The sequence below is a fragment of the Rhamphochromis sp. 'chilingali' genome, assembly GCF_963969265.1.
Source record: "Rhamphochromis sp. 'chilingali' genome assembly, chromosome: 7".
Classification (NCBI taxonomy): domain Eukaryota; kingdom Metazoa; phylum Chordata; class Actinopteri; order Cichliformes; family Cichlidae; genus Rhamphochromis; species Rhamphochromis sp. 'chilingali'.
The window spans coordinates 25,781,680-25,808,230 of record NC_137934.1 but is presented as its reverse complement, the minus strand read 5'-3'; the positions used below and the strand labels follow the sequence as shown (position 1 = coordinate 25,808,230).

The following is a 26,551-nucleotide window of genomic DNA, read 5'->3' as shown; positions in this document are numbered from 1 at the left end:
TATTTCTTCTTCAGTCACCTTCCTCACTCACTATGTGTTAATAGACCTCTCTGCATTGAATCATATCTGTTATTAACCTCTGTCTCTCTTCCACAGCATGTCTTCTATCCTGTCTTCCTTCTCTCACCCCAACCAGTCGCAGCAGATGGCCCCGCTCCTCCCTGAGCCTGGTTCTGCCGGAGGTTTCTTCCTGTTAAAAGGGAGTTTTTCCTTCCCACTGTTGCCAAAGTGCTTGCTCATAGAGGAGCAGTTACTTAGAAAGAGCATAGAAAACAGTTCTTGGGTGAATGAGGCGAGTTGTGTAAAGCACTTTGAGTGATAGAGTAGAAAAGCCCTATATAAGAGCCAGTCCATTAATTTAACTTTGAAACAGACTTCCCAGAATTTCCTAACTGGATAATTACAAACGCATCAACAGAAGAAGAAGATAACAGCGAGGTACTGCTGGGATTTGAACCCAGGATCTCCTGTTTACTAGACAGGCGCTTTGACCAGCTAAGCCACAGCACCTCTGGATGTGTTTCTTTCCAAGCTCCTTAGATTCATTTGGACTATTTTTCCCCTAACTAAACTGAGTTAACTTCAGTAACTACTTCCTCCAAACCATCAACTTGTCTTAAAGACCCCAATCTTACAAGGCTTTTCAAGGAAGTTTAATGTTTTAATTTTAAAAATGATTAGCCTCTGTCAGTTATTAAGCTGTATGTACCACAGGCCTTCAAGCTGGCAGTAGTTAAACCATTACTTTAAAAGCCATCACTGGACCCAGCGGTCTTAGTTAATTATAGGCCAACCTCCAACCTTCCTTTATAAGGTTGTAGCTGTAAAATGCTTCTGTAAATGATCATCTGCAGAGGAATGGCTTATTTGAGGAGTTTCAGTCAGGTTTCAGAGCTCATCACAGAAACAGCTTTACAAATGATCTTCTTATGGCCTCTGACAGTGGACTCATGTCTGTGCCTGTCCTGCTGGACCTCAGACCTCATACTGTTGACCATAATATTTAATTATAGCTATTAGAGCATGCTGTAGGTGTTAAAGGTCTATCCAATAGATACCTATTTGTTCATGTAAGTGGACAAATCTAATTCTTTATGCACTAAGGTTACAAATATGTAAAAGTGCTTTCTGCTGTTTGTGCAGCATTAGAAATATCCTGTTTCAGAGTGCAGCTGAAAAACTAGTTCATGGATTTATTACTTTCAGACTACTGTAATTTGTTATTATCAGGATGTCCTACTGAACTCCCTGAAATGCCTTCAGTTGATCCAAAATGCTGCAGCAGGAGTACTGACAGGGACTAAAAAAGAGAGAGCATATTTCTCCTATACTGGCTTCCCTTCATCGACTCCATGTTAAATCCAGAATTGAATTTAAAATCCTCGTCAAGTACAAGGTCTTGAATAATCGGGCCCCATCTTATCTTAATGACCTAATAGTACCATATCACCCCATTAGAGCACTTCGCTCTCAGACTGCAGGCTGACTAAAGTACTTAAAAGTAAAATGAGACACAGCCTTCAGTTTTCAACCCCTCTTCTGTGGAACAAGCTCCCAGTTTGAATTGGGGAGACAGGCACGCTCTCTACTTTTAAGATTAGGCTTAAAATTTTTCTTTTTGATGACTCAGCTCGTTAGGGCTGTAACAGGTGACCCTGGATCCAATAGGCCATGGCTGCTTGGGGCTTCTCATGAAGCTCTGACTGTTTCCTTCTTCACTCACCTTTTTTTATGCAGTCAGAGGTAACGAAGTACAAACACTTTGTATACTCTGCAGGTAGAATTTTGGCACAACACAGAAGGACTGCAGCTGTCCATCAGTTCGGGTTGCGTATTTCAGCATCTAGCTTGCTCTACAGAAGACCAGCGAGCGTAAAGGCAGTAATTTTTTTAAGCAGCAGGTAATTTTAAATGCAACTTTTCTATGAGCTCAACAAAACAAAACTGTGCAGTTTGTCACACAGTGTGTTGCTAGCTAAAGGACTAGCTGCTGTATTTCACAGGAAGAGAAAAGAAAGAGCTAACTCCACTCAGAGATGGAGAAAGATTAAAAAAAAGAGGGCAGGAAAGGAAGAGAGCTTAGATTTAAAGGTAAGGACTGCTCAGTGGTGATAAACTGGACATTTTCAAGCTTACATCTAAGTCCTCGTGTTTAAATCAGATATTGGGTCTGTATATTTGACATAATGTTTTTCCATGTTGTCAAACATACTACAAAACAAACTGAGGTAGGCTAACTGTGTTATTATTTAAAGGTAGTCAAGTCAAGTCAAGTCAAGTCAAGTTTATTTATAGAGCACATTTAAAAACAACCAAGGCTGACCAAAGTGCTGTACAGTAAATACAGATAAAAATACAATAGAACACAATTTCGTAAAACACCTCGCTGATCAAAAAATAAATAAATTAAAAAAAAAAATAAAATAAAATAAAATAAACAAATAAATTAAACCTTTCTAAAAGCCAATGAAAAGAGGTGAGTTTTAAGAGCAGTTTTAAAAGTTTCTAGGCTTTTGGAGAATCTGACGTGAGGAGGTAAACTGTAAGGTAAGAGGCAAAGTAACCCTCTATAATGTAGGCAATTTAAAAAAAATCCTTCTTTTTCTCTGTTCATGTTCTGCTTACCTGATTCAAGCTGAGTACCTTGATTAGAATCAAAACTTAGACTGAAATAAAGTTGGTATTTCTATCTACTAATATTATTTTATTGTCACATTAATATTGCACAAGGTTCAGTCAGCTTTGCATAAAAATAGATGGTAGAAATGTTCTTCAAGGAGCTACGTTTTCACTTTTACTTGCATAAAGAAGTTCAATCTGTACTTTAACTTTTACTGGAGTATTTTTCAACACTAGCATCTGTTCCTCGGGTGGCTGTAGCTCAGGTGGCAGAGCAGATCAGCCACTAACCAGAAGGTCGGTGGTTTGATCCCAGGCTGCTCCTTGTCTGCATGCCAAATATCCTCGGGCAAGATACTAACCTCATGTTGCTCTCTGATGCATCCATTGGAATGTGTATGACTGTTAGATACTCAGCACTTAAAATTAGAAGAAGTGCTTGTGTGAATGAATTAGTTGTATAAAGTGCTTTGAGTGCTCAGACAGAGTAGAAAAGCACTATATAAGAACCAGTCCATTTACTTCTGCTCAAGTACAGAATTACGGGACCTCCTCAGAGTGCAGAACATAAACTATGTTTAATGTTGTTAAATAAATATTTACTAAATATTTTAAAAGAACAAATCCCGTTTTTCTTGCTTTTTTTCTATTCTTCCTTAGTCTTGTCAAAGTGATTTGTTTATAGTAGTGAAAGCTAAAGTTAAACAGTCTCTTTAACTATGGTCTGCATACAGAATGAATGACTGGGCTCATGGAAACTTATTAACACTAACAAAGAACAGTTACATTTAAAATCTATTTTGGAAATGTTACTATAACACAAACGGCAGTGTGTGAATGTCATGCTTTCTGACAAAGTCAACAAAATCAGGAGGCTGAGATTTTTGGCCATCATTTTGTAACCTCGAAAGGTTCAAGGTTAGTAATAACCCCCCCCCCCCCCCTTTGGGTCCACTCTAACAAACACACCGGCGCACCCGCCGTGACAGCCATCTTACTATTCATGACCATCGCTTTTCATTATTCAGTAACTTGCAACATACTGTAAAGATACAGCTTGTAGTATTCATTAAGAAAATCTTTGGCAGCGGATGAGTGGTGTGATTTAAATATCATACAGAAAACGTATGACATTTTTTTAAGTTGTATTTTTCTTTTCTTTCTTTCTTTCTCTGATAGACTTGTTCCTTTGCTTTACAATGCCAGCTTTTGACCATTGCCAGGTTTTCAGGTTGAATGTCTGCTTTTGTTTGCCTACTCTAAAGTACAGTCTGTTAATGAACCATAATGTCACATGTTTTAACATTGACCTTTTAAAGCCAGTTGACCGCCCACACTACAAAACGGGTTCATTCACCAGCAGAAGTTAAATAAAAAAAGGCTTTTTTCCACTTTTTTCTTTGTTCCTGTCCAGCAATGTAAGAATCAGAATTGTTGTCTGAAGGCCAAAAAATACCCCACACATTTACGTTCCCAAATGGACCATTTGCTGTAATAGTCTAGTTGATCGTCATATTTTACTAGAATTTTTGAGTCTATCACAGCAGACAAGTCACTCACAAACTCAATGACAATCACTTCCAGGGAAGAACAGAGATGGGTGTAGGAGGTCTATTCATAAAGAGAACACAGATTAGACTGAAGGCAAACACAGATGGGTGAATCAGTTAGTTAGAGCCGGGGCTACACTGACGCGAGTGGCACAACAATCCTCTGACCACCACCAGCAGGCAACGGGTAAAGTGTCTTGCCCAAGGACACAACGATTGAGACTGTGGGAGCCGGGGCTCGAACCAGCAATCTTTCGATTGCAAGGCAAACTTCCAATTCTTGAGCCACGATCGCCCCACAGTAGTGTCAGGAATGCTGAGATAATGAGCAGCAGGTGAGAGGATGTCTCGCAGGTGTTGGCCAAAAGCTGGAACCCATCATGAGTTCCGCACAGGCGGAATACATATATGTGTATATATTATTCTGAAATTTCAAGATTAAAGTTAAAAATCTATTTTGAGAAATTGTGGCGATTACAGTTGTTGTTTCAAGACAAATTGCCATGGTTGCTATACCCTCTGAGTTAGTGAAATTGTACTTTAAAAGAGGAAGGAAATGACTTTTCTTTTAGCACATGACTGTAAGCACACTGAAAAGATCTGTTGAGACGGATAAACAGACAAACTTTGAAGAGTGGATTTGTAAAATAATGAAGTGGCTGGCAGTGGACTGCAAAGGATATAGATGCTTACACCCATTTACATGACATTTTGACTTTTTTTTTCTTAAAATAGTAATATGACTTTTTTCTCATGACTTTTGTGATTGGTTATTAAATGTTTGCTGTTTTTTTGTTTACTATTTGTATAATTAAATAATATTTATTTCATTAAATTGTGGATTCCAGTGTTTAAGTAATAGTCCATAGTCAATAGTCTGTATTGGTCTTCACAGTCCACAGTAATTATAATGAGAGATAAGATGTTTTCTTTTATACATGTGCGTGTAATAAATAGCAGTCATACTATCAAAAACATTAATTCAGTAAATGCAAACAACCCTGGTTCTTAAAATAGGAATCCTGCCACAAAGCACTGCCTAGAAGTAGCAGGTAAGACACCTGTCTAAATCTCGGATTTAGTCATGATCACGTGACCTGGGTTTTGAAACCCACTTCAAAGCAGTGTTTTGAAATATCTGTGCTTCAGAAACTCGGCACGGAATTGAAAAGTCAGTATCGAGCGTCCATCCCTGCTGACCTGCTTCACAGCCAATTACAGGCTCAAAATGTCAATGATTCATACAGAGATTTCCCTAACTTGAGGAAACTTACCGTTATCTTGGTGTTTGTTTGTGCTTTTGTTTTTATTTTCCCCCCTCTCTTCTTTTTCTTTGCTACGGAAGAGGATTAGGGCCACCGGAAAAAAAGTGGGCATTTTTTTCTTCTTTTCCAGAATTCTGAGAAAAAAGTCAGAATTCTGACTTTAATGTCAGAATTCTGGAAAAGAAAAAAAAGATGTGCCCACTTTTCTTCCCCCAGTAGCCCCAATCCTCTTCCGTACTTTGTGCCTAGAGGATATATTCTTCTAACATTGTTTTGTTCTTCAGCCTGCTCGTTGGACATTACCAGCAGAGCTCAGAGCGGAGGGGCAGGACAAATCGCTACACAAACATTCCTCTGTTTGCATAATACTCCTTTTTTGTACACTGATACCTTTAACATATGAATTATCACTCACACGTGCAAAAATAAACCCTCTGTCCTCAGGGACCCTAAGCAGGCACTTCGTATTTGTAATGCCTTGGGCTGACTCTGCATTGCAACGTAGTTACAGCATAAAGCACTTTGAAACAACCTTTTTGACACAATTGTGTGTCTTTTCAAAAAGATACTTGTGATCCAGTGCAGCTGGTTGTCACTGAACACAATTTCATTGTATATTTCTACAATGGCAGTTATCTAACTAATTTATTAAACCCCCCCCCCGCAAGATGTTAAAAGAGCTAAAAGATGCTGCTAAATGGGAATTTTGTCTTGTGTAAGCTTGATGCCAGTGACCAAATGCACTAAATGTTAAGCACTTGCTAAACAGACTTGCTCAGTGCTCAGCCAGGTAAAACACACCAAAAATAAATATTTTGATGAGCATACAGCTTTCCAAAAGGGCCATTTTAAAAACATAAAAAAGTAACCAGGGGTCCTTGCAGGTTAAAGAATCGGACACTGCTGTATTACCGTGATACATGTTAATATGATACAGTGGGCTTGGGGTAACTGGACTGGTACTTACATGGCATGTTTGTACTCTGCTTGAGCACTTGAACCACTGGCGAAATCGAAAAATGGTTCCTAAAACCAACTCTGTGCTTTTTCAGTGATATTAGGGTCATTGCGATAAATCTAGGTAGAGTGCCACATCCAAATCTCGCTGCTGCTGCAGCACTGCGCCTGGGGTTACTGTAATCACCCCAATACGCCTGAAAAGCGCGGAGTCACTGCTTTCTTGAACCTTTGGAATTCTTCCAGTTCAGTAAACGGTTCAGGTGTTACGGGAGTTACAGATGAAAAAAGTGAGCTCAGCGAAGATGTGAGCCCCAGAAACCTGAAGTCGGAGACACATTCCACTTGTTCTCCATATAAAGAGAGGGGAGGGGACCTGTCTGTGCCCATAGGAGTCTTTTGTTTTAAGGATGTTTGGCTTCAGGTTTTTTCTGAGCACCGGTGGGACAACGTCTACCTCCGCTCTGTACGCTGTCTTATCTTTATGGGTGAATGAATTAGTTGTGTAAAGCGCTTTGAGTGCTCAGATAGAGTAGAAAAGCGCTATATAAGAACCAGTCCATTTACTACAGTGTTGAACACTGAACTGTAGTCTGTGAGGCAGTGTAACACAAGTTAGGAAGGTGATAAGTAGACAGCATCAGCAGACTGGTCTGTTTCTTCTTGGTGTATTTTATTTTTCTGATATTCTGCCATCGTAAACCACTGGTTCCTAAAATCTTACTGGTTTTACACAGAATTTTACACACTTCTGAACCTCATTAGTCTCTACCATTAAGAAATCAGTAATTGGATTTTTCGAGTTTTCTTTGTATTATTGTGGGATCTTTACCTTACAATATAAAGCACCTTGTGGTTGTTGTGATCTGGTGCTAAATAAATACAATTTTATTGAATAAAATTAAATTGGAATTGAATCGCACTTTTCATAACTGTCCACATTTCTGTGGATTTACACAAGGGCCATGTATCATAAACCAAGACTGTGCGGATTGCTATAGTAACCAGGTGATTTACATTGTGCAGCTGGGTTTTCTACATTGCAAAGGTCTGTCTGTTCTTACTGGGATACATTGCCATGGTAGGTTTTTCTACAAACATATCACTCTTCCTGAGAGATCCCTTGGTTCTCAGTGTGCAGGTAGGAGGGTCTAAAATGTTTCAGTAGTGTTTAAATCTGTCTATCCTTGATTATTCTGAGATGCAACTTTATTCCTTGACTGGACTGTTCCCTGTAAACTGCAAAAAATGTTCCCATTCTTCTAATAAGCATCAATATGTGATTCAGGACAGGACGCCAATCTGTTGATTATTTGTGGACTTTGTGGAATTTCCTGTGATCTGAAGGTGACAGTTTGGGCTTTTTTCCTCGCAAAGTGGTGACACATCTGAATAACTTCTACTTATGTACAAATGTTTGAAATGATGACCTTGGAATGTGTAGTTGTTCAAAAATGGGTCTAACTTGTGTAAATATAAATTCTCCTCAAATCTTCACTGAATTCCTCAGACTTCCCCATTGTTTTAAATACTGGTTCTTTTAAAAAAAAACATTTTTATGATGGCAAAAAGAACTAGTTGTTGTTGTTCGTCATGATCACTAACGAAAATAGGCTTTGGCTTTGTTAAGTAAAAGACACATTAGAACTTCCAACACCGCTTACTACAAAATGTAAATGATTTCGGTTTTTAAAAGATGTGTGTTGTACAATCGTTCCACCACGCGCAACAAACCGCTCAAAGAATTCAAAGCCCCAAATGACCATGAAATCCATGTCACGGTGAGTGTATGTAATTTAACCCTAACTGTGAGTCAATTCAGATAACGAAAGCATGCCCCGAGTATGTGGTTAGTTTCAAAGTATACCACGAAAATAATGTGTAGCTGTGTTCTAATCATTGTAAAGAGCTAGACTACATGTTTAGAATAAAAACAGATCAAAGGAACAGGAGAAAAGAGACAAAAGATTCTCTCAGTTTATAAAGGCAACAATAATTCACACGTGATCATTTAAAAGCAAAAACATTCAGTCAGGTAGCTTCATTTCTTGTTTTTTCGAGCCTTGTCTCTTTCTGCTTTGAAAACTTTATTTCTCAATCACAGCAGCTCGTTCATTCAGAAGCAGTCAAATACGTATCGTATAGCTGATGTTTTTTGCTCAGCTAAGAACTCTGCCTCCGTGTGGACTGGAAAACTCAGCAGCAACTCAGATTCATTCCCAACCGCACATGCTAGTATCAATAAAGACGGATAAATCCAAAAGAGTTGGGGTAAACTGAGCTCAGTTCATACTACAGAGAGGAGAGATTCATTTTTTGTGTCTGTTAGGACACTAAGCAACACAGATGAGTAAAATGATGATGAGAGAGAATGAGAATAAAACTCAGACTGACCTTTTTCTACACAGTTATATAATTACAAAATGCACTGTATTTCTACCCTGGGATTAAATTAAAACTTCCAGACACTGACAGCAGTTAGACTATATAACACAGATTTCCCACATATTCATGAACCGGAGGGGGCCATGATTTCTCTCTTTCCTGTACTCAGCCTCCCAGTGAGCTCTGAGGTCTTGACAGGGCAGATGTTAGCACACCAGTAATGCTAAAATGTGTGAAAGTTAAGCATGTGCAGGACAGTGAAGCTGTCTTGGTGGTCAGTCAGAGGTTCCTATACTCCGAGTCACTCACCTACTCGCTTTTTTGGCAAACAACATCACAGTATGTCTGTGTTTTAGAGGTCAGACAGAGTTTGAGCTCTGCTTTGTACTGGAATTGACTCCGTTAACATTTGTCAGTGTAGTTTTGCAGAAGGAAAATCCTTTCACACAGAAAAGTACTTCTGTGCCTTTTTTGGTACATCCCAATAATGGCCTCCTGTTAGTCCATAAACAAGAAAGGCTGAGCTGTAAACCACTGGGTCACACACATATTTTGCTCTGTCTTCCAGGATTGCTTTCTTCCTTTAGCAGTGAATCTCATAAGCAATGGGAGAGTCTATGAAGAGGCCTGTGTGGTTGAGAAACATTCCTTCTGCCTCTAATGTGATCACGGGCTCTGCCTCCCCTCCTTCCCCTGCCATTCTCCTCATGGTCCGTATGTCACCATCCTGCTGCTGCTGCTTGTCAGGGGCCAGAGTGGGGCTCATGGTCTGGCCAGGGCCCGAGGAGAGGGTGTGGCTGGAGGTATCGGATGGTGCTGAACAGCCCAGGTTAGTGGTGGACACAGCTGTTGGCGGAGCAGGAGGAAGCACAGGCTTGGCCCTGTTGAGGACATACATTTCATGGCCACGCTCATCACGATACTCCTCCAGCTGGGCGAAGGTAGTGGGGCCATCAGAGTAGTCATTCACATACAAGATGCTCTCCTCCTGTGAATTCAAATTCACCTTCATTAATATGACAATGTAAACGACAAAAAAAAACACCTTACAATATAAAGCGCCTAGAGGTGACTTTAATTGAATTGAATTAAATTGAATTCAAACAGGCGTTACATGTAGGGACCACAGCCTATCCCGTGCTCAGGTGACCACAGAGAGACAGACCATCATTCACACCAACAGGTAATTTAGAGCATTTGGACTGTGGAAGGAGTCTTCACATAGAGAGCCCACACTGGCAAAAGAAGGTGGTGCAAATCCAAGACCCTCAGTGATAAACACTGCAGCGCTGCCCCCATTTAATTGATTTCATTTTCTTTCCTTTTATTGGATTCTTACTGAATTCCCAGTGCCCTGCAAAAGTCTTGAGTCACCCCTCTTTTTATATATTTTACAAGAAAACTCAACACCAAGCTCTTCATCAGACTATCAGTGACTGATAGAGTTGCATTGTATTTTCCTATCCAGGTATTCTGGCACTGTGTTTCTGATTATCATCTGGCAGAAAAATAAAGTTGTTGCCAATCAGACTCTTTCTGATGATATTGCTTGGTCAATCAAAATTCTACAATACTTCTCTGTGCTAAAGATTTCATCAATTTTGACAAAATATCCAACACTAGTGGCTGAAATGCAGTCCCAAACCTTGACAGAGCCTCCACTGTGTTTTACAAATGGCTGTACACATCAAACTCCTGACCTCCTCGATATATATATTGATATTTGAATCAACAATTTGGATTCATCACTCCATCAGATTTGTTGCCAATGATTCTTAGTTCAGGTCTTGTGTAACACACCTCAGTCTTTCCTTCCTTAAAAATGGCTTCTTGACAACGACTAAGATTGTTTCTGATAAGGCTTTACAACAGAGGGTCTAGATACATTACTTAGGTCCTGTGTCAGGTCTTTGCTGGATTTTTCCCCTTTATCTTGAAGACATAAACTTTTAGATATTGTTCATCCTCATCTTACAGATAGTTTCTTCAGTTTTTTAAGGATAGACTGCAAACCACGCTGGGATATGCAAGATTTAGGCTAATAGCTCTTTAGAAGTTGCTAGCACAAAAATACTAATTTATACTTGTCAAATTGAGTTATGTGTGGCATTACTTGGTAGATTCAACTAAAGAGTGACAAAAATACATGTGTGTTTTTGCCACAGGCTGCTGGTAAGGGGTCTAAATATACATGTTAGGTTCCCTGTATGTTTGAGTGATTCACAGGTCAGTGGTAAGTAGTTTTGACTAATAACATTATCTGAAAATGATCACATACAAGAACTAGACTGAAAATTATCTGCCAGTGGCCGAAGAAAAACTTTAAACTACTTTCAGATGGTGAATGGCCTGTATTTATATAGTGCTTTACTAGTCCCTAAGGACCCCAAAGCGCTTTACATATCCAGTCATCCACCCATTCACACACAGGTGATGGCAAGCTACATTGTAGCCACAGCCACCCTGGGGTGCACTGACAAAGGCGAGGCTGCCGGACACTGGCGCCACCGGGCCCTCTGACCACCACCAGTAGACAACGGGTGAAGTGTCTTGCCCAAGGACACAACGACCGAGACTGTCCAAGCAGGGGCTCGAACCGGCAACCTTCCGATTACAAGGCGAACGCCCAACTCTTGAGCCACGATCTCCACGATGGATTGGAGAACTATTGCTCAAGACCTCTTTAAAAAATTACAAGTCTTACTCCTCCATCCATCTATTTTCTTCCACTAGTCCTGGGCCAGGTCATTGGTGGAGTAGCTTAAACAAGGATGCCCAGACCTCCCTCTCTCAGCCAACTTCTCATGCTTATCTGGGAGAACACTGAGACAATCCCAGGCCACCCAAAAGATCTAATCTCTCTAGCATGTCCTGGGTTTGCTCCAGGGCTGCCTTCTGGTAGGACATGCCTAAAACACCTCATGCAGGAGGTGCCCAGGAGGCATGTCCGAATCACCTCATCTGGCTCCTTTCAATGTGAGTAGTAGCTGTAAACTGAGCCAGTCTTAGATAACTGAACTCCTCACTAAATCTCTAAGTGAGATAGCCACCCAGTGGGGAAAGCTCATTTCTGCCACTAGCCTCTATGATCTCATTCTTTCGGTCACTACCCAGAACTCATGATAACAGGAGAGAGTAGGGACATAAATCAAGAGCTTTTCTTTAATGCTCAGCTGTCTTTACCACAATGGACCAGTCCAGCATCTGCATCACTGCAACTGTAGCCCCAACCCATCTGTTAATCTCTCACTTTCTTCTCGCCTCATTCACTAACAAGATCCCAAGATACTTAAACTTGGTTGGTGGCACTCTCACCTGGTGTTTGCTCTTTCTGTGGTACACTATCACTTCTTGTGTTTTGTGTAGCTAGCCCATTTAATTTAAACTCTTGGAAAACATATTTTTTCATAGTGTAATATGAAGATGATTTTTGTAGTGCAGATGATTCATAATATCCATCTGCTTTATCCAAAGCAAACTCTGTTAAACCACCTGCTAATTATATTTACAGTATTTAGTCATTGTGTCTGTAGGGATTTGCTAGCTTAGCTTAGCTCATAGCTAACTTGCTATAAGCACAGCATCTTCACCCGTCCATCTTGCACCTTCTTGCTCCATGTGCAAGAGGTTTAGTTACTCCTCGGCCTCCCTTATTAATAATGGTTCTTGTAATAAATGTAGCCTGTTTTCAGCTCTGTAGGCCAGGATTCCTGAATTGGAGTTGGGATCATGAAGCAGACTTGCTGTCTACATCTCTCTGCAGCCTGTCTCCTTCTGTCATCCCCTAAACTCCATCCCCTTAGAGACTGCAGTTGCTCCCAGACCACCAAAAACAAACCAAATTTTTTTTAGCAAAAATGATTTAAAAACATTAAAAAAAAAAAAAATCACAAAGAAAGAACAATATAGCACCAAAGAGTAAAACTGTGGATTCTTAAACTTTAGTCCCTGTTAGTAAAAGATTTAATAATTGATCAACACTGAAAATGGCATCTCACTAATTTAGAAGATTTTCATTTAGCCTGGAAAAAAAAGATTGTTGCTCTATTTAAAATAAAGCTCTCCATAAAGCTAGAAAGTCTTACTATTCATCCTTGTAGCCAGGCTGACAGAGAGTCTGTCGAGCCAAGCATTTCACCAGTCGTTACTTCACATTTCTTGACAAATAAAAATTTGACTATTTAGAGAAAAAATATTCATAACCATCTGACTGATGTATCATTATGTACTTCTTCCAATTCTATTGATAATTTAGCCTCTCTATCTATTAGCCTCTGAATTGATTTTTCTGAGTTAACTCCAGTAATTACTTCCTCCAAATCATAAACATGTCCATTAGGCCCCTACATCTTACAAGAGTGCTCAAAGAAGTCCTTTGAGAAGTCTATTAATGCTTCAATTTAAACTATGATCTATATATCCCTATTACTGGGCTATGTACCGAGCCATGTATCAGAAGCCTTTAAACTGGCAGTGATTAATCCATTACTTAAAAAGCAATCACTTGCTGTTTTAGCTAATTATTTCAGGGGCACCACCAATGGCTGGCCAAAATTTGCAGGACCCCCAGTGGACCCCCTGGCATATGTTGGTAATAATTTTAATAAACATGAGTACAAGAGAAGACACTCTACAGTGAGTTGAAACATTAATGTGTTATTTATCCAATTTCCTGCTTCTAAATTCAGATGAAACTGGGGTTATTGAACTTGTAAAATTGTATTGTAAAATCTTAGAAATATGGTGTCTAACGTATGCTTACCCTGGACAGAGATGGCAGAAGCACAGGCTTTCTCTACTTAATGCAACTATCTATACTTCTACTTAAAAGCTACTTTTACTTTCGTACTTGAAGTACATTTTAAAGCCTGTACTTTTTCAGTTTTATTTGAGTAAGGAAGTTTCTTCAGTACTTCAACTTTTCTCTAAATCTAACCTTTCTCCTTCTCCTTTCCTGTCTGTCGTCCAACATCAAGTGAAGTTATCTGGCACCGTTTTCTCTCCTTTAGCTAGCAGACACAGTGCAACAAACTGCACACAGTTTGTGTGCTTGCTGATGTTTGTTGAGCTGATAGAAACATTGAACTTCAAATTACCCGTTTCTTAAAAATAGCACTCTTTTCATGCTTCCTCCTCTTGTGTAGAGATAGCTAGATTCTAAAGTACCGCAACCACAACTTACGGAAACCTGCACCTCTTCCGGCCCATTTTAACTCGGATTATAAATGCTATAGATGATACAGTTGAACCTAAAATAATGAGTTTGTTTTGAAAATGTAAGGAGTAAAAAGTACAGATATTTGTTTAAACATGAAGGGAGTAAAAGTAAAAAGTTATCAGAATACAGAGTAGTTGTACTTTCCTCAAGTAATGTGTGGAGGAGGTGTGATCCCTGGCTCAGCTGTGAGCCAGTCTTTATATAGTGATACCTGAAAATTCTAAGTACAGTAACAAAGTACTTGTACTTCATTACTTCCCATCTTTTAATCTAAATGGGATTACACTGGCCTCCAGTAACTGTGTGAGGAATCTTGGAGTCATTTTTGACCAGGATATTACACAAATATGTAGGACTGATTTCTTCCATTTGTGCAATGTCTTTAAAATTAGAAACATCCTTTGTTGAGTGATGCTGAACTTGTTGATGCATTTATTACTTCTAGACTGGATTATTGTAATTCGTTATTATCAGGATGTCCTAAAAACTCCCCAAAAAGCCTTCAGTTAAATGCTGCACTGAGAGCACTGGGACTATATTTCTCTCATATTGGCTTTTCTTCATTGTCTCCATGTAAAATCCAGAATCAAAGTTAAAATCCTTTTCCATACAAGGTCTTGAACACATAAGGTCAAGCCCTACACTTGACTCTTAGACTCCTCGGTTAATTGTGGGATATTTAAAAGTAGGATAGTAATTGGTGACAAAGGGCAGCCCTGGTGGAGTCCAGCATGCACCATGAACAAGTCGGACTTGCAATGTAAACCAAGCTACTGTAATAGCAATAGGACAGACACACCATGGTCCCAAAGCATACCCCAGAGGATACTCCGAGGGATGTGGAAAAGTTTCCTCCACAGTCCACAGAACACATGTAGACTGTTGAGCAAACCTAAATACATAAAACCGCATCTACATCATCAGGTTGTGTGTATCTCTATTGTTATATGACTGCTGCAGATTTGTTTGATCACACATAACAAATTTTAAAGTTATAACAAGAACAGTTATTTTTAACCAGATACACTGATCGTAACATAAGCTCATAAAACATATCTTGACACATGTGGTCATAAGGTACCATTTGTGCCAAAAATTTGTTAACATGAACGCTGTTTACATGGACAATACATTTGTCTATATTTGCGACATCGGACTTTACTTCAGTTGTAACAAAACTCTTTCGACAAACAGATGGTCCATGTAAAATGCTCACCTGACAAAACATTTGTGTGTGTCAGTGCAGTTTTACTTCTGTCATCTTGTTGTGCTTCCTCTGATTTTGTTGTTTTACACTGACACAGACAAATAATTGAAAATTCATTCATAAATTCCTATCTACTATGAGGATAAATGCCTTTATTCTACTTTTAAATATGCCAATCACATTTGTAGTATTGAACATATATGCACCTTTTCAGCCCCATCAGCCTCTTTGTCCCGTTGGTGATGTCGACTGTAGATCATGGCGACTAGCAGCAGAGCAGTCAAAGTCAGCAGTGAGATGCCCACAGCAATGGCAGTCTGAGTGGCAGCTCCCAGAGCACTGAAGGCCATGCTGCCCAGAGCATACAGGGGTTCCCGGCTTACATCTGAGCCCAAAGCAGGACTGTGGCTCCTCAGTCGAGGCCAGGCAGGTGAGTACGGTAGAGACACCTGGGACCATGAAGCCCAGATGGAGGAAGAAGATGAGGAGGATGTTGATGAGTTGATGGCAAGTTGAAAGGTGACTCTAGCCACACCTCCTGCGTTCCATGCTTCACATTCATAGAAGCCTGCATGAGCCACAGTTACATTACTGAGAAACAACATGCCACTGCCAGTGTCGGGGTCAAAGAGTTCGCCATTAGTCTTCTGGAGACTGACTCTGCCTTCCTGCGAGGGCTCCTCTGCTCCTCCCATTCCACCTCCACCTGCATCCAACTCCTGAACCAGGCCTCTGGGAGAAAGGACTACTTTACCCTGGGAAGCTTTCCTCCAGGTCACCTGCAAAAGGTATTGACATTTCTTTCTTCAGTGGTCTTACAAAGGATAAACCATCACAGTACAAAAAGAAAAACAGATACTACTGTTACAGTACTGTCAACCTGAACTGGAGTATGTAACTGATGATTCATTCAAGATGTTTTAAATAAATGAAAAAAGGAGGAAAATTGAAGTAACCACTTTAGCTGACCACACTGATTGCATGCAGTGTATTTGGAACAGTCAAAGAAGACCAGTACAAACAAATTCACTCATTTGATAGGCAGGACTTATGGCAAATGGTGGGGAAAACAAAATAATTTAAAAGAATATTAAAAAACTTTAATTACCACTTTATTTCACTTTAATTATCATTACCTGTGGCCGAGGATAACCAGTGGCATGGCACGACACCCTGAGGCTCTCTCCCAGATGCACTGCAAGCCTCTTGGGCTCCAGCTGCACCAAGGGAGGGATACAGACCAAGCTGTTGAGAGGAACCTCCACCAAGCTCAGATGGGACAGGCGTGGTGGCTCGATGCAAACTAGTCGACGTTCTGCAGAGCTAAGCAGACGCTGACCCTCTTCATCAATCCAGGTCCTCAGCCAGTGCAACGCACAGTCACAGCGCCATGGATTATCTGCAGCATAGCACAAGACAGAAGCCACTTAATGTTCTGCCCTAAAGAGTCATGATGATTACCATATTACTAGGCTCTACATGAGTAGCTATCTGTAACTCAGTGAACAGATGTTATTATGCGTGAAACTGTATAAAAAAACCCAACAAAAAACCCAAAACACAACATGGGTTCCAATGTCATCAGTAAAGGAGCCTCACCTGTGATACGCAGGACCTGCAGGCTCACTAGAGGTCGCAGTGTTGCAGGGCCAATTGTGTGGAGGTTATTCCTACTCAGGTCCAGCAGAGCCAGAGAAGTCAAACCAACTAAAGCCTGGTCGGCTAACGTCTCTATACTATTATGCTGTAAGTGGAGCTCCTGCAGACGCTGAGACATCAAGAGAATGATGTACATTATCTATGAAGCTTCATATAGGGCTCAGCAAAGCTGCTGTGTTGAACAGGAAAGTGAGACTGTACCGGTAGGCCACGGAAGGTGTAGTCCAGCAGCCGTGTGATGTCGTTTCGTGCCAGGTACAGAATGCGTAGATGTTCGAGTCCCTGAAACATGTCAGCTGTCACCAAATGGATGCGGTTTCCATTCAGTGCTAGCTCCAATAACTGACCGAGGCTCTGGAAAGAGCCAGGCTCCACGGCTGAGATGGTGTTGTTCTAGAGGAAGAGGGACATGAAAAGAAAACTAGAAAAATGTCTGCTTCTGGTTAATCTCCTGGAACTACCACTACTATGATGTCATTTGGTTTTATGAAAATTTATGTTTTATTGTAAAATGTACCTATTTTGATTGTAAGCCCAACAAGGGACTATTGTTGAAAATTAGCAATAGCTATAAACTTATGTGCATTACATCAGTTTCATGTTTTGTACTTGAACTATGTTAAACTGCACTGTCCCTTTTAAATAAATAAATTTAAATTCCAAATACTTCTGATGATGCCTTTGAAACACATTTTCTGTCTTCTCTGTTGTGATCCTTTTATTTTCGAGCAGTCTAACATTTGACAGTGTTTTTGGCACAAGGAGGAGAGTGACTCAATTCACAATTTCACTGTTTCAAAAAATACGTACAATAGATTCATAAGAGGTAACGCCAGTGATTTTCTTAATGTCTGTTTGCTGGAGTAAGGAAAGTGTTACTATACATGTTCTCAGCTTTGGTTGGAGATGATGACCACAGAGTTGAAAATTAAACATTTCTGGCGGTGTGGAGTCAGAAAGAGGTAAGTTCATTAGATGTCTACAACTACTTATCTCTGCTGCAGGCTAGCAGCTCATGGTGACAGTAGTGCCCTCTAATTTAATATACCTCAAACTCTGAAGTGGTTGCAGGTGCACTGCTGGGTTTTAAAAACAATGAAAACTGTAATGTAATTTGAGTATAAATAGAAGGCCATGTATTTGATAGACATCTGCCTTTGGAGCCAATTTTGGCCTATATGGGTTTTTGCCATGACTGGCAATGTATTTTGAAAAGTCTAGTTTTTATTTTTATTTCAGTTAACCAAAATTTCAACCCACTTTAATTTAGTTTTAGTTAGCAATAACAACCTTTTGCTGCAGCCTTACAAGACATCGACCCTGCTGTATTCTTAAACCTGCTCAGTGAAATCCTTCCTCTGTTGCATTAAAACATTTTGGAGGGTAATACTTCGCTATAATTTGATACTACTGAGTGAAGTAAACACAGCGTATACCATTGCTAGAATGTATACAAATCCATACTTAGTATAAACTGTGATGTAGTCAACAGATTAAAACTGAAGGCTAAAGAGTCTTAGTGTAAGTGTTTAAGAGTGTATGTGCATTTATTACCTGCAGGTACAAATAGTGCAGGTGCTTCAGCATGGTGAGGTCCTGTCGACGGATCTGACCAATCACATTGTCCTGGAGAAAGATAGTCTGGATGGAGAGATGAGCAGGGACAAAAGAGGAGTTTTAGTCACTATTGTCTTAAAACATTTGATACATTGTGATTAATGCTCTGATCAATCTATCGCTATTAATAGGCTCAAATCTTCATTTTATCTCAAAATTTCTTCAAAGAGTAGCTGTAAAGCAGCTAATTGGGCATGTGCAGAGATATTGTTTATTTGAAGAGCTCCATCTATTTAACAGTCTGAAGTTTGTTCATGTTTTCCACAGGGTTCTGTGCTAGGACCAATTTTATTTGGATTGGATCAACTGGTCCCTAAATGCAACTGACACCCCTTTCTCAACGAGAAGTCTGGGCTTGGGTGAGCCTGAGTGCTGAAGATATCTACCTATTCGGAACCATGGTAACAGGGTTCTGGCGGATCGGAGCTGGCTTGGCCCTGACTTATCGAAGAATTAAGGAAGCGGAACCGGCTGTTCAAACCCCCACAAGGCTGCCCGCTGGGATTGGAACGATGGGAGAGGCGTGAGTTTCTCAAAATGGGCCCATTGAGTCAGCATGGATAAGATCTTGGAAAGGCTACGGCTGCTGTGAATACTCAGAATAAGATCTCTGACTGCAGACTGGATACATCTCGGAAGGACTAGCTCGGAATAACATCTCTGGGCACAAATTGGATGACATCTCGAGGAGGCACACTGCCGTGAGTTCTCAGAAATCGGCTCCTTGAGCACAAGAAATGACAACATCACAGAACGCAAGTATGGCGAAGCTCGCGGCTCTCCAATGGGAGATTGAGAGACCAGTGTTGGACTGTAGAACTGCTTTGAAATTCATATGAGCTGATCGCACTAAAGTAAAAAGCACCATCACTTCATGCGGATACCCCTTTGGCGCCAGTGGCAAGGCTGGAGCCGTACAACAACACCCTGATAACGACTGTGTTTAGTCTGTTCCTTCCCATTCCATGCAAGGCCACCTGGGTTGGCTGGAAGACTGTTTACTTAGCCTGGCGGGGCGAAGGACACTGTCTCAGCTGAATTCTGGACACACACACACACACACAGATCCCCCCTCCCTTTCCAAACGCCTTCGATGTTTGTCCCCTCCCGGGGAAGATGGCAGTCGACTGGACCAGCGCAGACATGCTGCAGGACCGGATGCGCTGCCTACACCGGCTCTCTCTTACCCTTTACCTGTCCCTGTTGCTTGTCTTGTGTTTCTATGGTGTATTGATAGTCATGTGCTTTTTGTGCTGAGGTGTTTTTTCTGTTATCAAACTGTTCTCCCACTAGGAGCTCAGTCTGAGTGGAGGTTTTTTTCTCCTCCTCTTACCTCATGTTATGTATTTTCATTGTTTTTTTTCCTATCAGCCTACCTTTCTGACATGTCTCCCCAATGTGATGTTTGTGTAAAGTTCGTCAGAAGGTTCCTTTGTAAGTGCGCATGCGCCATTAGCGTGCTGCCTGCTGTAACCCTAATTTCCTTCGGGATTAATAAAGTATTCTGATTCCGATTTACATTATACATGCCTCAGGCAGTATTATTAGAGAGCACAGTATACATTTTCATCTAGCATTTTCATTGCTAGATGAAAATGTATAAATGCAGATGACACACAGCTTTATCTATCCATGAAACGGAGTGACACCCACCAAGTAAACTGCAGGAATGTCTTAAAGACATAAAGGCCTGCATGACATCTAATTTTCTGCTTCTCAATTCAGCTAAAACGGAGGATATTGTACTTATTCCTAACAATCTTAGAAACACTGTGTGTATCCATATTCTCACGCTGGATAGCATTACTTTGTCCTCCAGTAACACTGTGCGGAATCTTGGCGACTTTTAATGCTCACATTAAACAAATATATAGGACTACTTTCTTGCATTTGAATTAAATTGAATCTTCTTAGGGCATCGATCCTACCTGTATGGTTAAAGGGATGTATTTGGGGATGTCCCTCAGTCCTGTGGAGCCACACTCCACAGTGAGGCTGTAGCAGCGACAGCCCACAGGGCAGGAAGGAGAGGCTCGTAGAGGAGTGGAGTGTAGAGACAGGAGGAGCGTGGAGAGAAGAAGCACCAAAAACACAGCCATCACGTCAAGAGATAAAACTGAGAAAGGTGAGAACACAGAATGAGTCATGATCAGCATTCTTCTGACTTGTTTTGAGGCCGAACAAAAATATGTAAAATGGTCAGTGAGGAGGAATTCCCTCCTACACAAATTAGCCTGAAAATAATACTGTAACAACAAACAATTTTTCAAATCAGCTTGAGCCATACAATCCAATGGATACATCCTAGGATTCTGTCAAAGGTCTCATTGGCATATTGTTTTTGTGACATTTCAGACTCCGAACAATTCCTATTTATTAAAACTGAACAAGAACAAAGCCAAAATGCAAAAGCAGCATGTAGTATCCCATTTGATTTAGTGGTTTGTGGAACCACATTTTGTGGCAACTTGAAGTCTCTCACAGTATTGTGGATCAATTTTGGCTCACTGTTCTTTATAATGTTGCTCAGAAAGTTCCTGCCACTGCATTACAATCATGTTGATGTTTCTTTTCAGCACTGTAGCCAGGCTGACAGGCTAACTCAGCTGTCTTAACTAATTATAGGCCAATCACAAACCTTCTTTTTATCTAAAAAAAATCCTTGAAAGAGTAGTTGTAGAACAGCTAACTGATCATCTGTAGAGGAATTGTTTATTTTAAGATTTTCAGTCAGGTTTCAGAGCTCATCACAGTACAGCGACTGGCCTCTGACAGTGGACTCCTCTCTGTGCTTGTCCTGCTAGACCTCAGTGCAGTGTTTGATACCATTGACCATAATACTTTATAACAGCGATTAGAGCATGCTGTAGATATTAAATGGAGTGGAGTACCTTTAAGTCATTATGGAGAATCCAGTTTATTCATGCAGATGTAGAGTCCTCTTAACACACTAAGGTTAATTATGGAGTTCCACAGGGTTCAGTGCTAGGACAAATTTTGTTTACATTATGCATACTTCCCTTAGTGAGTATCATTAGAAGACATAGCATACATTTTCACTGCTACACAGATGGCACCCAACTTTATCTACCCATGAAGCCAGATAACACACACCAATTAGTTAAATTACAGAGATGTCTTAAAGACATAAAGACCTGGATTACCGCTCAATGCTTCTAAATTCAGATAAAAGGGAGGTTTTTGTACTTGGCCCTGAAAGTTTTAGAAATATGGTATCTAATCAGATGCTTACTCTGGATGGCATTACCTTGGCATCCAGCAACACTGTGAGGAATCTTGGAGTCATTTTTGACCAGGATATATCCTTCAATGTGCATATCAAACAAATGACTTCTTCCATTTGTGCAATATCTCAGCCTTCAGTTGATCCAAAATGCTGCAGGAAGAGTACTGACAGAGAGCGAGAGCATATTTCTGCTATACTGGCTTGTCTTCATTGGCTCCCTGTTAAATCCAGAATTGAATTCAAAATCCTGCTCCTCACATACAAGGTCCTACCTTAGTTATGCTGCAAAAGAAATAGACTGCTGGAGATTCCCATGATACACTGAGTGTTTCTTCTTCAGTCACCTTTTTACTCAATATGTAGTTGTACACAACTCTATATTTAATCATTAATTCTTATTAACTAACAACTGTGGCTCCCTTCCACAGCATGTCTACTCCTGTCTTCCTCGGGGCAGATGGCTGTCCCTCCCTGAGCCTGGTTCTTCTGCAGGTTTCTTCCTGTTAAAAGAGTTAAAAAAGTTTTTCCTGCTTTCTCATAGGCGATCATGACTGTTGGGGTTTTCTCTGTTTTCTTTGTATTACTGTAGGGCGTTTATGTTACATATAAAGTGCCTTCAGGCAACTGTTGCTGTGATTTGGTGCTATATAAAATAAATAAAACTGAATTGATTCTTCTAAAATCTGACAGTCAGGATTCAGAATTGCTTACAATAAGAAACAGCACTAGAGATAGTTCAGAATGATCTGACCTCTCTGACAATGAACTGATGTTCTCGTTTGTCCTGCTAGACTTCACTGCAGAATTAGATACTATTGACCACAATATTTTACTACATAGAGTAGAACAAGCGACAGGTATTAAAGGCACTGTGCTGCAGGGATTTGAATATCTTTTGTATCTAATAAACTCCAGTTTATTCATGTAAATAGGAAAGTGTTCTTGACAAGCTAAGGTTAATTATGAACTTCCTCTGGGTGTTGTGCTGAGACCAGTTGTATTTACATTATTTATAAACGATTCTCCTAGGCAGGAACATTAGGAAGCATTACCTTGACATCCAGTACTGTGAACAATCTCTGAGTCATATTTGACCAGGATATGTCCTTCAATATGCATATTAAACTTTTGACCAGTGGATAGTCTACTATCCACTATAGACTATTACTTATAAATATCTTATATATTTATATAAATATCTTATTTGAATGATTACCTCCATATCGATGAGAGAAAGCGAGAAAGACAGAGACTGAGCTCCATTCACTCAGTGATGAAGAAACTGACCTCACAGCTCACCGTTTATTCAGTGGGCTGGTTTCAGTCATTATGCAAATGTACTGTTTATAAAGTTGGGGAAACCTGCAGTCAGCTGAGACTGAAGAAGTCACTTCAATGAGTGACAAAATGTTTCTCCCATTGAAAACGCTATGTCCAGATGAATCAACTTTTTGGCATAAGGAATATATTTATATTGTAAAAATAAAAGCTAGAAAAACACATCCATGAATTACAAATTAAATTATTTCTTAAAAAGTATTCTTTTTTTCCCTTTTGCTTTTATACATTGCAAATAAAGTTAAGGAAAGTTTCTTCATGGTTCAACGGTTGCTCATCAGAGGATGATTTAAAAATGTTCTGCCAACAATTTCTTTTTCATGCGTAGTTGCAGCGTCTATCTTTTAATACATATGCCTTTCAAGAGTCTTACTGAGATGATGCAAGAAATTCTCTGCATCTAATCTCCATTGTAGAGATATTTGCCATGTAGCCTCTCTGCCTTGCTTCCACTACATTTCACTACGCCGTAGTTTCTTCAACCCATTGGCTTCCTTTATGACATCTTCCCAGGGCACTGCGAACTTAATAAAGCAGGCAGCACAGTGTGAGTTCAACACACTACCACACAGTACAATGTCTGATCTTAAGTTAGCAAGATCAGACATTGTACTGTGTGGGGGTCCAGAACTGCAGCTTTGTTGCTTCTTTGTCAGAATACTCTCCCCTTATCATTTCAGTTGTACCAGTTAATATGATGTACTTCACACCGTCAGAGAGTTTTGTATGTTGATCTGATGATGCAGCCAAACATTCTCTCTTTCATAACTCTTCTGAGGTGGTACTCCCATTTTCCCCACACCTAAACATTTCATCCACTACCTATGTTTCACCTGGGATACTGCCCAAGCACATCTTGATGTTTCCTCTTGTTAGTGGATTTCAGCCATGACTTTTTCTATACAGTCTGATGCAGATGCTTTCCCAAAGTGTTGTCGCATGCTTCTAAATCAGGGGTGGGGAACTCAAGACCTCAAGGGCCGCTGTCCTGCAGGTTTTAGATGTGTCCTTGATCCCAAGCAGCTGATTCAAATGGCTAAATTACCTGCTCAACGTGTCTTGAAGTTGTCCAGATGTCTGGTAATAAACTAATCATTTTATTCAGGTGTGTTGACCCAGGATGATATCTAAAACCTGCAGGACACCGGCCCTTGAAGCCTGGAGTTTCCCCACCTCTGTTCTAAGTCCTACGCCCAGGTGTATTCTCAAGAATGTCACTATGGAGAAAAGCAGATTTTGCTTCTTGATTTTCAATCCCAGCTTTCCAAATTCACCCTGTTTATAGATAAATGGTAAATGGCCTGTATCTGTATAGCACTTTACTTAGTCCCTAAGGACTCCAAAGAGCTTTACACATTCAGTCATCCACCCATTCACACACACATTCACACAAATGGCAGCAACTCTGATTGTTGTATTTGTAGATTCTAATAATCGTTTCATTTTGGTGCACTTAAAGGCCTACCTCTATCATGCTTGATGGAGAAAAAGTGCTTCCTGGCCAAACAACTCGATACTCCTCAAACATCTAGGGAGCCTCAACCTTTTCCTCTCGAAGAAACATATTACTCTCTGTCTTCTTATGGGTGCTGGATTAGGTGTTGGCTCAAACTAATTCTTGTCATTGTATACTTTTGTCAAAATGTGTGTCTAGTTCTTGCCTTGTCTTCAGGTATTCCCTTTTTTGCTATGGTGAAAAGTGATTTTAGAAACTTAAAGGGTTCCATAAAAATGTGATCGTACCCTCTCTTGCTTTTTTTGTACCTTTCACAAATTATCCACTTGTCTCAGGGCGAACAGCTGGTGTTTGATGTTTTCCTGGAGCTGGTTTAATCCAGAGTATTTTATAGTTGTGAATAATTTTTCTACTGTAAAAATATAGTCTTCAAATTGTTTGGAAATGGCACGTCCCAGATTATTGAACAACAACAACTGTTTCTGTGAGACCATTTCCGATGTCTTTCCTGCTTGGCATTGTGTTAACACAACTGAATACCCAAGAACAATAAAGTGGAAAAACCTCTTTTCTGATAGTGAAGGTCATAATTCCTGATGATCAAAAATATCTGATTAGCAGCACCTGGCTGCTACCTACCCTCTCAATTCTTATGAAAAAACAGCAAGGGCCTACTTCACACACTGCGTTTGCATTCGGTCTTACTTTTTGTTAAATAAATATAACACTATGACATGCTTTTGTAGTTTATCTGAGGTTATGTTTACTGCATTTTGAGACCTAAGCCTTAGAATTAAAGGTGAGTGTAATTTATTTTAAACCATGACTGTAAATGTAGTTTTATTCTGATTAACATCTCAATAAATGTAATCTTTTCCATATTCATATCAGTTGGTGAATCTCTGTCACCATAGAAACAGCTCATGCCAAGAGGATTTGACTTGCATAAAAGGATCTACCATCAAGGCCACTTCACTCTGCTGCTGCTGCTGCTCGCCTGTAAACGTCCTCTACTGTGTAACTACAGGGCTGCTGCAGCATGAACTGGGTTTATCTGTATGTAAGATATGAAACACATAAAATATTTCCATTGACTGACAGCAGTGAAACCAGAAAAGCTGTCTTTAAGGGCAGCTAAACATGCACTCGAGCAGTCATATGCTGTGCTAAAGGCCACCTTAATAACACAGAAGCTACACAATAACAGTAACCAGTATCTGATGGCAGCGTGCATGCCAAAGGGTGATTAAATGGACTCTGCGAAGACAAACGCATATAAGATAAGAAGCACCATGATGGATGCGTGTGGAAGAATAAATACCTCGTTGGGGAAGGACGTGGGAGACCCAGAAAAGGACGTCCGACCTGCACGACGTCTTCTTATTCCTTCTTAGCAGACGGTTCTAATAATTTGCCTCAAATAAATGAAAGTAGAAGAGGGGAGGAAAAATCGACAGTTTGCAGAGGACCGCGGGCCGTCGCACACACGCTTATGATGTCAACAAAAGACGGGAGCCAGCAGCGAAATATTATGGCAGGTTTGATAGTGTAGCACTAAGTGCAAATCAGTGCAGTGCGGTTCAGATCATGTCTTTGTTGAATGCCATCATCCAGCTGTTCATTCATTCGTCACTCCCAGTGAACCCTCCCATCCATTTACCCCACGCTGCTGCTCCTCAGGACGATCGTCGAGTCAGCAGTGCTCCGCAAGAAGCACAAAAGCGTCTCCTGCACACGTTAATCACAGCAAAGTCTTCGTGATAAATGTTGTGCATCAAACTCATCTGTGTAAGAATCTGTGGTCGTTCGCCTGCAGATTGCCATCTCACGCTAACGTAGTGCGTAAATCTGCATTCCGTGGAAACCGTGGACATTTTCATTACGCTCACCGTCACAGTGCCAACAAAATATTCTCAGGTGTCAGGAACGGAACAGAAATGGTTAATATAGATACAATCATTAGTCACGTGAACAAGGTAAGAAGGCGACATTTATCGCGTCTTCAAACGCATCAAAGACAACCAGGGTTTCAA

The 26,551-nt window shown here is 40.3% G+C and overlaps 1 protein-coding gene across 1 annotated transcript; it reads right to left on the bottom strand.

Annotated features, from left to right (window-relative positions):
- Positions 1-8,387: 8,387 nt before the first annotated feature.
- LOC308399200 (leucine-rich repeat-containing protein 24-like) lies at positions 8,388-26,407 on the bottom strand. Its single transcript, XM_080886294.1, has 8 exons — positions 25,840-26,407; positions 20,406-20,593; positions 18,415-18,501; positions 17,062-17,253; positions 16,801-16,969; positions 16,338-16,600; positions 15,408-15,980; positions 8,388-9,764 (listed from the first exon to the last, which is right to left on the bottom strand). Exons 2-8 carry the CDS (start codon positions 20,574-20,576, stop codon positions 9,360-9,362), a joined length of 1,860 nt encoding a protein of 619 aa, XP_080742420.1. The 5' UTR covers positions 20,577-20,593; positions 25,840-26,407; the 3' UTR covers positions 8,388-9,359.
- Positions 26,408-26,551: the final 144 nt, after the last annotated feature.

Bases quoted from the DNA above. Each gene is read 5' to 3' on its own strand.
- LOC308399200 (XM_080886294.1), bottom strand. From the start codon at position 20,576: ATGGCTGTGTTTTTGGTGCTTCTTCTCTCCACGCTCCTCCTGTCTCTA. The intron at 16,970-17,061 runs GTACAGTCTCAC...TTGATGTCTCAG, and splicing joins ACACCTTCCGTGGCCTACCG to CGTCTGCAGGAGCTCCACTT. The intron at 15,981-16,337 runs GTAATGATAATT...TACCTTTTGCAG, and splicing joins CTGGTTATCCTCGGCCACAG to GTGACCTGGAGGAAAGCTTC.